Here is a 14,786-nt window from a genome sequence, read left to right on the forward strand (position 1 = left end):
CCCAGCTCTTGACCGATGCTACGGCTGCTACTATGCCAGGTCTCTTTCGACCAATTCAGCGATTTTACGCAATTTTCGACGACAGGCCTTCCGGAGCGTGGCGCATCTTCGACCACCTCTACACCAGAACGAAAACGTTGAAACCATCGTTGTGCGTGGAAATGGAAACTGTATCGGGTCCATAAGCTGCACAAATTTTATTGGCGGCTTGAGATGCATTTTTGCCTTTATCGTAGTAGTACTGTAAAATATGCCGTATTTTCTCTTATTTTGCTCCATGTTTGCGACGCTATAACTCACGAACGACTTAAAAGAAACGACAATCAATCAAACATGTGTTAGCGCGTGAAATGAGCTTTCCCAAAAGGTATAGCATGACCCGATGCGACGAATAAAACTAGAGCTTTTTTAACAACCCATTACTGTTCTTTGTTTCTCAGACAGGTTGTCTTAAGAAGAAATAAAATGTCTATAAGAATTTAGCTTTATCATAGAGACAAGGGTTTGCCATTATGTTTTAAAAATTATTTCGGGCACGTGATCACCACGGCTGGATCGAATGACTTCAAAACGAGAGGCCACAGGTTTGACTAATTGTTATAGTAAATGGAGCAGCAATAACGTTCGGAATATTATTTTTCGTCAATCATCTTTGGCTTATCTGCGTAGACAAGCGACTTCACATACCCCCCAAAAAATAGTGCAACAGTGTTAAACCGCACTGTCCTGGAAGCTACGCCACAGTCCATGGAGTCGAGGTAATGGGCTAAAAAAATGTTTCCTTGAAACAAATGATTGTTTTGTTGGCTGTATAAAATGCTTTTTTTTTGGAACCAAACATCGCTCAGATCAATCCTTAAGGGGGTATACTTGTCTAGGATTTTGAAAAAATCGATTTTTTTTTGCACATCTTGAAGGTTTAGACTTTCAAAAATATGACCTTGGAAGGATTTTTCAAAATTCGACTTATTTTCGGAGATACAGCCGATTTTGTGACGTGGCGTCCGTGTTCACTAGAATTGTCTCCTAAACTTTAAGCGCGTTTTTCTCAAATCTGACGATTTACTTGACATTTTTATAGAGTCTTCTTTATATGTCTATGGTTGGAGCTAGCACCATCCCCAAATTTTTATTTCTATTATTTTTAATTTTATTTTTATTTTTTTTTCAGGCAGTCGCCATTTTGTGAAAAAAATTCTTTCCCACTTTTCCGTAGTTCCGGCCATTGTGACGTTATTCTAGATTAATAATCTTTTTTTTTTTTTTGGTTTCATATAACTAGGAGGGTTGAAATCATGGGTATGGTCAAGTGGAAATTTTTAGAGACCCCCCACTTGGTCAGCTCATAATTTTTGAAATTTTTTACTAAAATTAACAAATAACTAAAAATAATAATAATAAAAAAAAATGGATAGTAAAAATATTAATTGCCTTTTTTTTAAGACACTTTAAAAATTACCTGAAATTCATGCTTCTAGATCAGAATACGCCCTTAAATTTATTATTCTATGGTTCCACCGTGACTGTAACATTATAGCCCGTTTCATTTTTGAAGGAATATGAACCAGAGATTCCCTCTGCGCACAGAGAACACCAAGCATTGACTTTTGGAGAATGTATCGGGATCTCAACAATGACGTGTATAATATCATCACTCCAAATGTGATACTTCTGTTTATTAACGCACCCAAAGTGAGCTTTATCGCTGAACAAAATTATCCTGTGAAAATCAGCATCGGTGATCATCTCGTTTTGGGCCCATTCACGCTCTTGATGGTCGTTCGTCTACAATGCACACTCGGGTCTTCTTCGATAATCTGATCCACAGCATTAACAGCGACTTCGGTGCGCTATGTACATATGTATGTATGTCTCTGAGGATGCGAATTAGAGTAAACGTGGTGCCGATCTGGTTCATGATTCATGATAATCGAATTATCAACTCTGCTGGGTGATTATGGCTGGGTGAATATTGCACGCATACTGCGAAGCGCGATTATTTGTATACTCTTGCAACACGTTGCCACAAAAACTATTTCAGATATACATACAAGTAAGTATATACGGCTATAAACTATATTCATAAATGATCTGGATGACGATACGAGTTGAATTTCTTATGTATGGCCGTCCGTGTAAAAATGAAGATATCGTAATGAAACGACTTCAAGATGAGTCACTAAGCACTCTAGATATGGTATAGGATTGTAATTTAACACAGGGGATCGCTGTAGCAAGGAGCACCTGCGGGGTAAATAACTGAAATTTAGCACTATGAATCACATTAAGGAGAAGCCCCTGTGGTTTATAAATCATTAAAAAGTGAGCGGAACCCCGCCTTTAATAAGGTTAATGTACATATACCCTAAACTACTAAAGCTACAACAATCAAACTCGCCTAGAGCAAATACTATAAGAACGCCTACCGACAGTGGAAAAATTGATGAAAGCGGAATATAACCCTGTCTATTCCTCATATAACGGTACTGTTAAAAACTATTCAAATAATTAACTAAATATGATAGAGACATAGTATTTTATATCAAAAATGGTATGAGAGAGCTTTATTGGAGCCATGTCAAAACTGAACGGAGGGCGTGGCACCGCCCACTTTTAGATGAAATCTCAATCTCGACATAGTAGGTGCTATTCTTCTCACATTCCGCCTACTTTTTATAAAGCACAATTGTAAATATCGCTTGACTCTTTCACTTTCTAAGAATAGTGCCTATGAAGTATGCCACCCTATAATGAAAAAATGTCCAAATCAAACAAAACCTGTTGAAAACTCTAGGTGCCGAATATGTGGACTCCGGTACTCATATTTTACTTTTAACCGAAAATAGCGCCCAGTATGTGAGACATATGATTAGAATTTGGAAACAATTCCTGATAATTGCGTCTGTGTGTTAAAAATGATTTGAAACGGGTCAATACATTTCTTAGACGACATATATCGTATCCGTATATTAGGATATTCGAACTACCGGATGTTTTTATACCGTATATATCGCCCAATATTTGAGTTATCTCAATGATTACAAGGCATTGTGAAACATTTTTCGATTACACCCGAACTTAGCCCTTCCTAACTTTTCATATTTTTTGTTTCAAATTATAGGTTTGTAAACTTTTTGACAGGTACAAAGTGTCGCAAAAAATAATACAATACAGTATTACAAGGCTATGAAGTTATTTTGAAAATTGTAGTTGTACTACCACTATTGAGAAGATTAAACGTACTTTTTATTGTCGTACTGAAAAGGCGTTATTACCGTTCAGTTTTATATCATTCTAAGACCTTCTACTATACACTCAAGATCTATTTTGACTGGTCCTACAAAACTTCCAAATCCATCCATGCTGTTGCTGTAATGGCTTGATGGGCTGTCTAATGTAAATACGTTACACCTCCTTCTTCTTCTTCTTCTTAATTGGCGTAGATACCGCTTACGCGATTATAGCCGAGTTAACAACAGCGCGCCAGTCGTTTCTTCTTTTCGCTACGTGGCGCCAATTGGATATTCCAAGCGAAGCCAGGTCCTTCTCCACTTGGTCCTTCCAATGGAGTGGAGGTCTTCCTCTTCCTCTGCTTCCCCCGGCGGATACTGCGTCGAATGCTTTCAGAGCTGGAGTGTTTTCGTCCATCCGGACAACATGACCTAGCCAGCGGAGCCGCTGTCTTTTAATTCGCTGAACTATGTTAATGTCGTCGCATATCTCGTACAGCTCATCGTTCCATCGGATGCGATATTCGCCGTGGCCAATGCGCAAAGGACCATAAATCTTTCGCAGAATTTTTCTCTCGAAAACTCGTAACGTCGACCCATCGGTTACTGTCATCGCCCAAGCCTCTGCACCATATAGCAGGACGGGAATTATGATCGACTTATAGAGTTTAGCTTTTGTTTGTCGAGAGAGGACTTTACTTTTCAATTGCCTACTCAGTCCGAAGTAGCTCCTGTTGCCAAGAGCAATCCTGCGTTGGATTTCCAGGTTGACATTGTTGGTGGTGGTTACACCTCCTTACTTCTGTGAAAAATAGGTTACAACTGGGGCAAAAGTTTACCAGCACACAAGGCATGGCAAGATTTTTGTCGTGGCTTAAAAGCAATATTCATACTCGTACCTGCAAATGTTTTGCCGCTTGGAAGACCAGACTTGAATCCATTGGACAAAAAGTTTGGAGATCTAAAAAAAATATTTGTTTCAAGCAGCATTGTCAATAAAAAAATGAACTATGAGTGCTGCCAGTGATCCATGACCGTTTGAGGGCTGTGTGAAAGCAGAAGGTAACCACTTTGTATAAAGGTTTAGTGCATCGCTTATTTAATATACGCATTATTAAAAGAAATCAACCTTTCAGAAATCTCCGTTTCATTTTCATTATAACCTTAATTTTTTAACATAATATAATTTAAGGCAGTACTAAGCAGTTAAGTTGGAGTTTGGTATTCTAGTTTCAATTGCACATTTCGAATTCCTTAGAATTCAAGCACACCATCAAACGCCCGGTAGACACGCACTCTTAGCTTCGATACTACTTTTCTTCAAAATTTTTTTGCTTCATTCCCCTCTCATTATTGATTGAGAATGTCTAATATGAAGCATGCAAAATTTAATCACACAAATTCATTTGAAAGTATGTGACTATTTATCATAATTCTTCGAAATTAGTTTGAAAGAGTTTGCTCCACAATTAAAACACCCAATCACAATTAAGTTTAATCACAATTTAAGAGCAGAAAAAAGTGCGCATCATTTATCTTTATTTTTTTTCGAAAATAATTAATTAAATAGTTGCACAAGAAGAATTGCATTTGGGGCGCACCCTCGCCTGAGTTGTTGCTATACTTTTAAAGAGCTGTGTAAGTGTGTGTCTTGTGCATGAAATGACCACCAAAAAAGAAGACAACAACAGCTGTGTTTGTATTGGGGCGTGTGGATAATTTTGTTCTTGTTGTTGTTTGTATGTACAAAATTGAAGCGGATATAAAAATAAATGCTACAAATTACCGACTGCCACTTTAAAAGCATAACGAAGTGAATTATGTCAGCAACTTTTACAGTTACACACACATGCTTATGCAAACATGCTTATGTATGTGTGCATGTGCATGTGTGAGGAAAAAATGCAACTTGCTCGCTGCGCTTAAGTAGACGCACCCACGCTTCAACTGCAAGCACACGAACATATATGTATGTGATAGTATAAGTGTATGTGAGTGAGTCTTATGCATAAGAGTGTGGGTGTGTATGTGTGTCTATACACCACATGCATTGCTAGCGGTCGCCCCTCTTTGTCGGTGAAAGCGCATCGATTCGCATTTTATTTGAAGGGTAAACATGACAGCTACAACAATAATAATAAAACTAACTGTAGCGAACGCCGTAATAACAACAACAATACATGTAATAAATTCTTATGTAACTGTGTGTATAAAAGTCGAATGAGCAGCACAGTGGAGGCGTTCAGCAACAACAAAGAGGCGGCAAGTTTGGCGGACAACCCTGAAAAAGCGACAAGTATGGCAAGGCTAGCGAAACAACAACACAAAAAAACGTTTACAATGCAACATTTTTATTGCAGTTTTGTTGTCTTTAATAGCAGCTGACAAATAAAAACAAAAACCAAAAACAACAAAAGATAAAAGACAAACAGCAAGCGAAGTGAGCATTTAAAAATTGTAGCATATTTCAAGGGGCAGCGCAGTTGCGGCTGCTTAATATGGATGTGTGGATGCAATTTTTCTTTCGCAATTTTTATTCAATACGCAGGCGAGCGTATGTAAATGCATAAAAGACATATAAACAACAACAACAAATATAAAAAAATCGAAAAAAGTATAAAAAAGAAATCAAAACTGAGAAAAAAACTCCCACCGACAACAGCATCAAATCGGTTACTGCAAGCAACATCGATTCGTGCTCATAAATATGTAAATAAATTGCGGCAATATGCAGTACATATTACAGTGAATGTATCGCTTACGACTTCGGATTTTCCAATCGGTTGCATCGCTGCGAGCCAAACCATAACAAATAGCATGAAAATTCCCACACGCACACAGACAAAAAACACCCACACATAAATATCCGCAAACAATATTTCGTTGCGAATGCCTTCGCTGACAGTCTGCACACTTGCGAGCATATCATCCACAGCTGTGTGTGTGTGTTTGTTTTCTTTTTGCCAAAGCTCCAACTGTCTGTCTACCTATTTGCCCGCATATTGACTGTCTAGTCAAGAGTAATAAGCATATTTGTATAGCAAGTGCCACAGTGAAGTGTAAAATGATCAGGAAACAGACAACGTTTTTTAAATAAATAACAGGTCATTCAAAAGCAAGCTGAAATTTTAGAATATCTACGGTAAAGCAGTATCCAGTCTTTCAAGCATATAAATATGGAAAGTTAATTTATCTCAGAGATAAGATGCCTCTACACGCTATCTTTTTTCTTTCTTTTGATTAATTATAGCTTGAGGAAAGAGCTATCTCATATCTTGCTGGATGTTTACCCGAGCTTATCATATTTTGTATCCTCGAATGACTTATGAGTTCTATAAGTGTTTCATCACATCAAAAATTCAATAGGTTGTTGGAAAATGTCTCTGACTTGATTTAAAAACACAAGCAAGCACGCAACTACCATTTTTTTCGATATTCTTTTTGGATTTAATAAAGGAGGTTTGTTTTATGGATTTGGTGTTCAAAAAGAAAGGAAGCATACAATGACCAATAATTCAACTTTATTATTAATGCAATATGAGCTTACCATTACATTTTAAACATGATTTCGGTCAAGTGACCACTGTGGCTGGTTCGTATAAATTCCAGCCGAAAGTCAATTTGCGAACACTTACTTAACTCGCCGATATTAGCTTTCAATACACCAATCGCCTCACTCTTATCTGTTTAGATAAGCCACTTCACATAACCCCGCAAAGAATATTTCAGCGGTGTTAAATCGCACGATCAAAGGTCATCCAGATCAAGATTCTTCAAACGAGGTTCGAAACATCATTGAATCGTGGTTCTACTGCATTTCCAATTGACTGCAACTTTATGGTTGGCTTTATTTTAAATTATTGATTAAATACGTTTCTCTCTGCCAATAAAGCCCATCAAGGTGTGACGTTTTGCAGATGTATTGACATCTCAACAATGCCATGACAATTTTATTTATTAACGCTCCAAAAGTTAATTTCATCGCTGAACAAAATTTTCATGTAAAAGTCGTGGTAGGTGGCCATCTCGTTTTGAACTTATTCACGGAACGTGTGACGCGCTTGTTGGTCGTTCGGCTTTAATTCTTGCACGCATTGATATTTGTGATATCCAAGATCCTTTTTTCCATAAAGTGGAAGGGAACAGCTCCAAAATAATAAAACCTCAACTAAAGTTTGTTTTAATGAAACTCTTACAAAATCAATCTCTTTACTTGAATTTGGCCTTAAGACTGATCACAGTCAGTCGCTTTATGGAACATGGAAAGTTTTGGAGTGTGGAATTAGGAGTGTGTGAATTTGTCATTATAGTGTGTTTAGATTATGACATAATTTATTAGGGTGCGGAACTTAACTCGCGCGATGGCGGGTGGTCTCATTCGGGTCTTCTTCGATACTCTGCTCCACAGCAGCAAAAGCGTGTTCGGTGCGGAGTGTATAGAGCCTCTGGGAACTCGCATTATCCACTAGAGTAAACCTGGTGTGAAGTCGATCCTATCGACCCTGCTTGGCGATTATGTGGACGCACTCTTCGCGATCCGAGCTACTTTTTTGGCTAAGAAATTTGAGCGATTTGCAAACGTTGTTCCGAAGTAAATCTGCTTATTATGAGTATAAATGGTATTGGCACATTGAAAAGCACATGTCTAGAAAAACCATTGAAAACTTATAAGAATCATTTCGATTGTGATAAAGTGATATATAATACTACAAGTATGAGCAAAAGATAGTTAGATTTTGTTCATAATTTTAAAATTCCAAATTTATTTTTCAAATTTTTTGTCATTCCCCTTAAAGTAATCCCCTTTGAACCCAATACACTTGTGCCAACGTTTTTTCCAAACCTCGAAAGAGTTGTTAAAGTCAATTTCCGAAAACAGAGGTTGCGGTACGAAAATTTAGCGAAAAACTGAAGAAGACTCAATGCAGTATGCAACGTGATCGTGGTGCATAAATCAGGAGTTGTTACAAATGATGCAAGTCACCCAAGCAGTATTCCTTGTTTACAGTTTGGCCAGACGAAAGGATCTCGAGTGCACCAAAACTCGATAAAATTGGCAACATAACCTTAACTTTTGACCTACTTTGACGTGGTTTTTCCGACTTCGGCTCATCTTTGTCACGATATTCGGGCGATTGATCGTATGTTTCAGGGTCGTAAGCATATATTCAAAACTCATCGTCAGTTATTATGTTTCTCAGACGTTAACGCGTCGCTTTTTTTCGAAAAAATTTATTGGTTTTCGAACTTTTCTTAGGCCCAAATGATCTTTCAAAATGGTTTGGACTGATCCTTCCGATATTCCAGTGAAATAATTCCACCGATGCCAATAAGATCACAGACTGTTAATCGTCGATTCTCAAACACCAATTCTATTTATTAACTTGTTGGTCATTAGTTGGCGTTGATGGTCGCCCTGGACGTGATTCGTCGTCAACGAGTTCTCTACCCTCTTTGAATAATTTGTATCAATCAAAAACACTTGCTCGCGGCAAACAATTATCACCCAAGACCTTTTCAACATTCTCAACGTTTCGGCACCATAAACCAGTCATATCAACCTAGAAAAACAAAAAACATTTTGACGAATGGATTTCACGCGAAATTTAAACTAAGAAGTCTTACTTCTTTTTGCCCACAGTAGCAAATATGTATGTAGTTTTTCTAGCAATTGTTTCAAAGAGCATGCAAATGCATTCCGAAAACTTTTTTATCTCAGTTGCTGGTTTGTTTGTCTGTTCTATGGGACATCCGACATCATCATATGAAATAAAGGTAAATTACTGAGATGGTGGTATTAACGTGATTGACAAAACCATTGAAGATACTTAAAGTACAGTACTTGACCTCAATGGTACAACTTTTATGAATAGCAAAAGAACAGTCTTCAATATAGTTAAATATGGACAGAAAACCCAAGAAGAGACTATCAACCCCTCAATTTCTGAGAGTTAGAAAGATAAAAAAACGTCATAGTTAGAAGAATGGAGAAATATACTCCCCTTGTAACTTATTTTACCAGCTATTACCTACTCGGAAAGTTGAAATTTAGAACGCTTTTAAAGAAAGTAAGTACATTTTTTGATGTAGCACTATCTTCGCAAGTTACCTAGATACTGTTAATATATTATAATACGTTGGTCGTTGGTATTTCATATCTTTTGAAACTAGTACATAATCTAATGGAGAACTCTTTTTGACTTCACACTTTTGTGTAAACAATCAGTTATTTGAGATAGTGGAAACTCGGTCTCGATCCGTCTTATTATAATTGAGCGTGTAAACAGCGATAAACGATTTTGAAAAACTTTCCACTTAAATGATAACTGCAGCAATAACCGCTTTACTGTTGCTAAGCTACATTTTACGAAAGTCACTTGAGCTGATCGTTTCGCCTTTTCCAAAAGGAAGCTGCATAGAAGCCGATTGGTTAGCGTTGTTACGACCGTCTCTGCGTCCGAGGTCAGCGAGCATCATCACTTTGTCTCTAGCGATGCTTGTTTCAAAACAAAAAAATAGAACTAAATATTTTGGCAGTTTATTTGGTTGTGCCAAAAAAAAAAAATGAAATTCGAGTGCTGGAATGGCAGCCCGACTTTTTTTTTAAACCATAAGCAAGTGCTCAGCGAATGACGCACTTGAGGATCTCTTACTAATTTGAAATAAATTTTATTCAATTTCTTCAAGAAATCTTATTTAGAGAAAGCTATAAAAGAAAAACAAGTTTTCGAATTTCGAAATTAACAAAAATCCGAGTTAAGCTGCAGCAACCGCCTAGGAATATTTAATATTAAAAAAAAAAATAAAAAAAAATCCGAAATCTCCCCTCCGTTTTCATCAAATTACAAATATGTTTGCACTTAACCACTTTGCATTATTATTCCCCTTCTTTTATTTATTAAATTTTTTTTTTCTACAATTTTGCAAACGCTTGACTGCATCGCCGCCACCGCTAGCGCAACAGTGGTAACGGTATATTAAATATTGAACACGCTTGAGTGTGCATTGGAAATTTAATCCGTAAATTGTTTCAATTTCTTTACAAGATGTTGATAAGCCGTGGCAAAGCGATTTGCACAACGCCTCAAAGCAACACACACACACACACACATACAAAACAGGCACTTATGCGCGACATTTGTGCGCAGAGTTGCATGTGGCAAAGTGAAGCAAATCCATGCAAGCATTCAACTCCCCAAACAACAGTCGATAAAGTATTTATTGCAATACAATCAGTGCCATCAGCCAACTCAAGGGTTGTTGTTGGGTAATTTCCAAACTCTTCCTCCCTCTCCTGCTCGCTTGCAAAATGACAACACATGTCGTGTCAGCAACAATCTGTAAAATTGCAATCTCATAACTTCACTTCGGCTTGGGTCCCCAGTCGCCGTGCGCGCAATTTCAATGCAACTCTTACCGCACCCACACACACACACCCACACACAGAGGCGCTCTCACTAAAAGTGCTTGCATTAATAATGTGAAAAGTAGAAAAGTGCCAGGCATAATTTGGATGTATCAATTTTTGATCGTTGATAAACTCGCAAATGTCAGTGTCAGCTAAGAGCTAAGTTTATCGCGAAGCTGCATCTCAATGGCTCACACAAATGCATGTTAGTGTGCGTGTGTTTATATATATTTATCTCACATAAGTTAAAATATGCGCTTGCATCTCATCCTATCTTGGTGTCCCTAATGTGCTACATGTGTTGCAAGTTGCACGCTGCCTATTACCGACGCCGCTGGCTGTCTGCAAGCCATGCGCTAATCTCTGACGAATCTACAGTGCCAGCCGGCATTCGATTGCACTCGCTGCCACTCAAAAATTGTTTCGATGGGTTTTCGATTTTTTAATTTGCCACGTATCGGTGATTTATCTGTCATGGCAGTCGTGCTGAATTGCGTGTTTGAAGTCGGCTAGCAGTTAGGGTGCAGGCTATGTGCCAATAAGCGCCGTGAAGTATGCAAGCGGATTTGTATTTTCATCACTTCGCAGCACTTGTGGATTTCGATGCCGAAAGATGGCTTGTCGGATGAGCGGCTTAGCGTGTTGTAGTTGTTTGACAACTTGTTAAATAATCCATTTTTTAGAAAAAGGAATAAATATATGTCCCTTAAGACCGACTTAAAACAGATTAAAGTATGACTTTTCATACTTCGAATTGGTCTTTCCGTTATTGTTTACCCTTTCTGCTAAGCTTAGGTTAGAGAAGATTAGAATACGAATCAATGTCGCTTATTGAAACGATTGAATATCAGATCAGGAAATGGCTAGTCTTTGGCTAAAGTTGCAGCCGAAAAATATAGTGTCGAAGGAGGAAAATAATCACCTTACTTTGAAATAGTATATTTCGCAAAAATCACTTTATGGAAACATATTTGGGATTATATTATGCCATATATACAAGGCGTGTTCAAAGTGAACAGGACTTTAAAAAAAAGCAGAACAAATGGTTTTTTCGGCAAAACCAATTTACTTTATTCAAAATAGTCTCCTTCTGCTTCAATACAGCTTTTTGCGCGGTCCAAATGCATGTCGAACGAGTGTTTTAGCTCGTTGGCCGATATGGCCGCCAGTATGCTGGTGCAAGCCTTTTGAATGGCCTCTACGTCTGCATAACGCTTTCCTTTCATGGACAAGTGCATATTTCCGAAAACGAAGAAGTCACACGGTGCCATATCAGGTGAATATGGGGAGTCGTTAATGGTTAAAATGGGGTTTTTGGTCAAATTGATTTCTTTAATGATGTCCTTCGGATGTTGAATTCTAAGCAATTTTTGGTCGTCAGTTTATTTGTGCGGAACAAACCGTGCACACACCTTTCGTAAGCCCAAATGTTCGGTCAAAATGCGATAAATCGTTGTTTTGGAGATGTTCAATTCCATTTCCATGAATTTCAATTATGATTTCGGCTGATTTTTGATGAATTCACGCACAGTTTCGATGGAATTTCCGGTGATCACGGATTTTGATTGGCCCGCATGTTGATCGTCATTTATGCCCTCACTACCACTTTGAAAACGTTGAAACCACTCGTGAACTCTGCTTCGGGAAGGCAATCATCGCCATAAACTTGTTTCATCAATTGTAACGTTTCGGTAAAAGTTTTACCAATTTTAAAACAAAGTTTAATGCTGACTCTTTATTCGAAGCTCATTTTCGCCCCTATAACACAACCATACTGACACTTAAAACGCAATAACTTCACTTTCAATCAACGAAATGTCATGAGGTTCAATCACTGGAATATCGATAAAGATAGCAGATTCTAACGCACCAATCGACATATAGATGACGCCATCGGGGGCGCTAGATTAAAAAAGTCCTGTTTACTTTGGAACGCACCTTGTAGTTTCATCTCCTTATGGTTATGGAATTCTCTCATAATGCTTGGTGCAAGGTAACGTGGATATTACAAAAATATATATATGCAATTGACAGTTAGTTTTCTACTTATTGCACAGAGATAAGGTTTCCCAAAAACAAAACATGTATATGAATTTATCAATCAAGACTTACGAAAAAGCTCAATTGTCTACGATATCAGTAAATATGAATATTACGACGAAATTTTGGCATGCTGAAATGAGTGTTTTTCATTTCAAATTTCTGATTGTAGTGAAATTTCAACTACCTCAGTACTTTCAACTACCTCCGTAATTCATTAGCCCCGAGAGTACCTTATTTCTACATCAAAAAATATAGATATTGTGGGGATGGGGTCGATAAAGCAGAAGTGTCTCAACATCTTAAGACATGTCAGATAAGAGAGGAAAGAAAGGAAATATTTATGTATAGAAATGCAACAAAGTGTTTAAGAGAATCCAAAATCACAAGTATAGATGTGGTTGAATGATTTTTAAACATTTATTGAGATACTATATAAAGTGGAAAAAATTGATTACTTGTCTATTTAAGAATTGTAATAATCTTGGTATATATGTAATATTGAATTGTGAGCTTGTTTTTAATAAAAAAAATTATCCATACTATAGTAATGTGTTGTGTTTCGTGATGTGTTCACTTTCCAATCAAGGAGTCCGGTTTCGATTACGGTTACGGTTTTGGTTCGAGCCTGGGCTCCTAGCCTAAATGGCTATTATATTTGTCATGTTTAGCCACATCCATCCCCTTGCCACTGGAATTACATGTCCATTTATTGGCGTCTCTCCGACAATCATACCTAAATGAACGGGCAAGAGCATTTGCCGTAAGTTGACATTTTCGGATATCACCTGGACTCGGCATGAAATTAGGGTTACGTGAATTTTTTTCATGTATCAAAAACACTGTGCCAAGATATGGATCGATTGGCGCATTTGGATTGCGTTCCCTAAAACGTCTGACTTGAGCACATACGCTCATGGCAATCAATTCCCTTTCCGTTTTTGCCTGTTGTGAATCAGAGGCGATTCTATCATCGTTAAAATAAGCAACGTGTTTCTGAACAAAAGAGTCTTGGGGACACATTTCGGTTTTTCCATAATCTGTTATTCTTCTTGGATTACCTTGAAAGTTATCTCGTTTACAATCGTAATTAATAGTAAGTTCTAAATCTCCTGCCGGCGCTGGTACCAGATAATTATATTGTTCTCGTACAAGTTCAAAGTTGCATGTTTGTTCCAAATCACACGCCATCTTTGGCCGATAAGATGCTTTTTCGTTCCTCATGTTACGGTTATGAAATAAAATAGCCTTTCTAACCACGATATGATAACCCTTATTACAATTCAATGTACCCTGTGATGGGAAATCGGGCTTTGACGGAAAGTTCAAACTCACTGTATGTGCATATGTCTGTACAAAAAGAAGAATGAAACATTTGTACAATAAAATATGAAAAATTATGAAAACTTGAGAGCTTCGCACTTGAACGGCTTATAAACTGTACATCACAAAAATACGCGAAAAATTTATGTAATGTTATATGTGAAACAACTTTTTTTTGTCTAAAAAAATATAAACGTAATTTTTACTTACTACATTTTTTAATAATGACAATACAAGGATTGACCCCAAAACTGTTAAAGTAGTTGCTTTCATCTTAGCTGGAGCGATGAAGAATAATAACTGATTTATGTTTGGTCATAACAAGGCTTTTTATATGTCATTCATCGTCGAAAAATAAAGTCTAGCACCGATAATCTTATCAAGTTATACAATTGATATGAAATCAGTTGCTTATTGTGTTAAATTTTTTGCAAATTTTGCTGTTGGCGTTTTTTTTAGGGCACAAAGTTCGGGTTCGGGTTATTATTCGAACGATTGTTGCAGTTTTGCACTTACAGAACAATGAATGTGAATTTCATGTGAAATTTCAACGAACGAATTCTGCGAATTCCATTAAAATTGGTTCTTTGTTGTTAATCACTCAAAAACAACATGCACAGAAATCAGTTTTCTGCTTATCACTCAATACTCAATCAGCCTAGTAGGAAAAAACATCTGCCAAATTAAATTGTCGTACGATTTTACCGACGAATACAAATTACTTCTCAGCACTATGTACTGTGGTTTACGTTTTGTTTATTATTAAATCCAAGTTAAGCTTTTAT

At 37.2% G+C, this 14,786-nt stretch overlaps 1 protein-coding gene across 1 annotated transcript; it reads right to left on the bottom strand.

The window, feature by feature from the left end:
* Nucleotides 1–13,072: 13,072 nt before the first annotated feature.
* LOC126751673 (uncharacterized) lies at nucleotides 13,073–14,291 on the bottom strand. The gene is made up of 2 exons (XM_050462127.1): nucleotides 14,212–14,291; nucleotides 13,073–14,028 (listed from the first exon to the last, which is right to left on the bottom strand). Exons 1-2 carry the CDS (start codon nucleotides 14,272–14,274, stop codon nucleotides 13,315–13,317), a joined length of 777 nt encoding a protein of 258 aa, XP_050318084.1. The 5' UTR covers nucleotides 14,275–14,291; the 3' UTR covers nucleotides 13,073–13,314.
* Nucleotides 14,292–14,786: the final 495 nt, after the last annotated feature.

This window comes from Bactrocera neohumeralis, chromosome 2 (genome assembly GCF_024586455.1).
Source record: "Bactrocera neohumeralis isolate Rockhampton chromosome 2, APGP_CSIRO_Bneo_wtdbg2-racon-allhic-juicebox.fasta_v2, whole genome shotgun sequence".
NCBI classification, from domain to species: Eukaryota; Metazoa; Arthropoda; class Insecta; order Diptera; family Tephritidae; genus Bactrocera; species Bactrocera neohumeralis.

Coding starts and splice junctions, on each gene's coding strand:
- LOC126751673 (XM_050462127.1), bottom strand. CDS start 14,274: ATGAAAGCAACTACTTTAACAGTTTTGGGGTCAATCCTTGTATTGTCA. Junction 14,029..14,211: donor TGTCATTATTAAAAAATGTA/GTAAGTAAAAAT, acceptor CTTTTTGTACAG/ACATATGCACATACAGTGAG.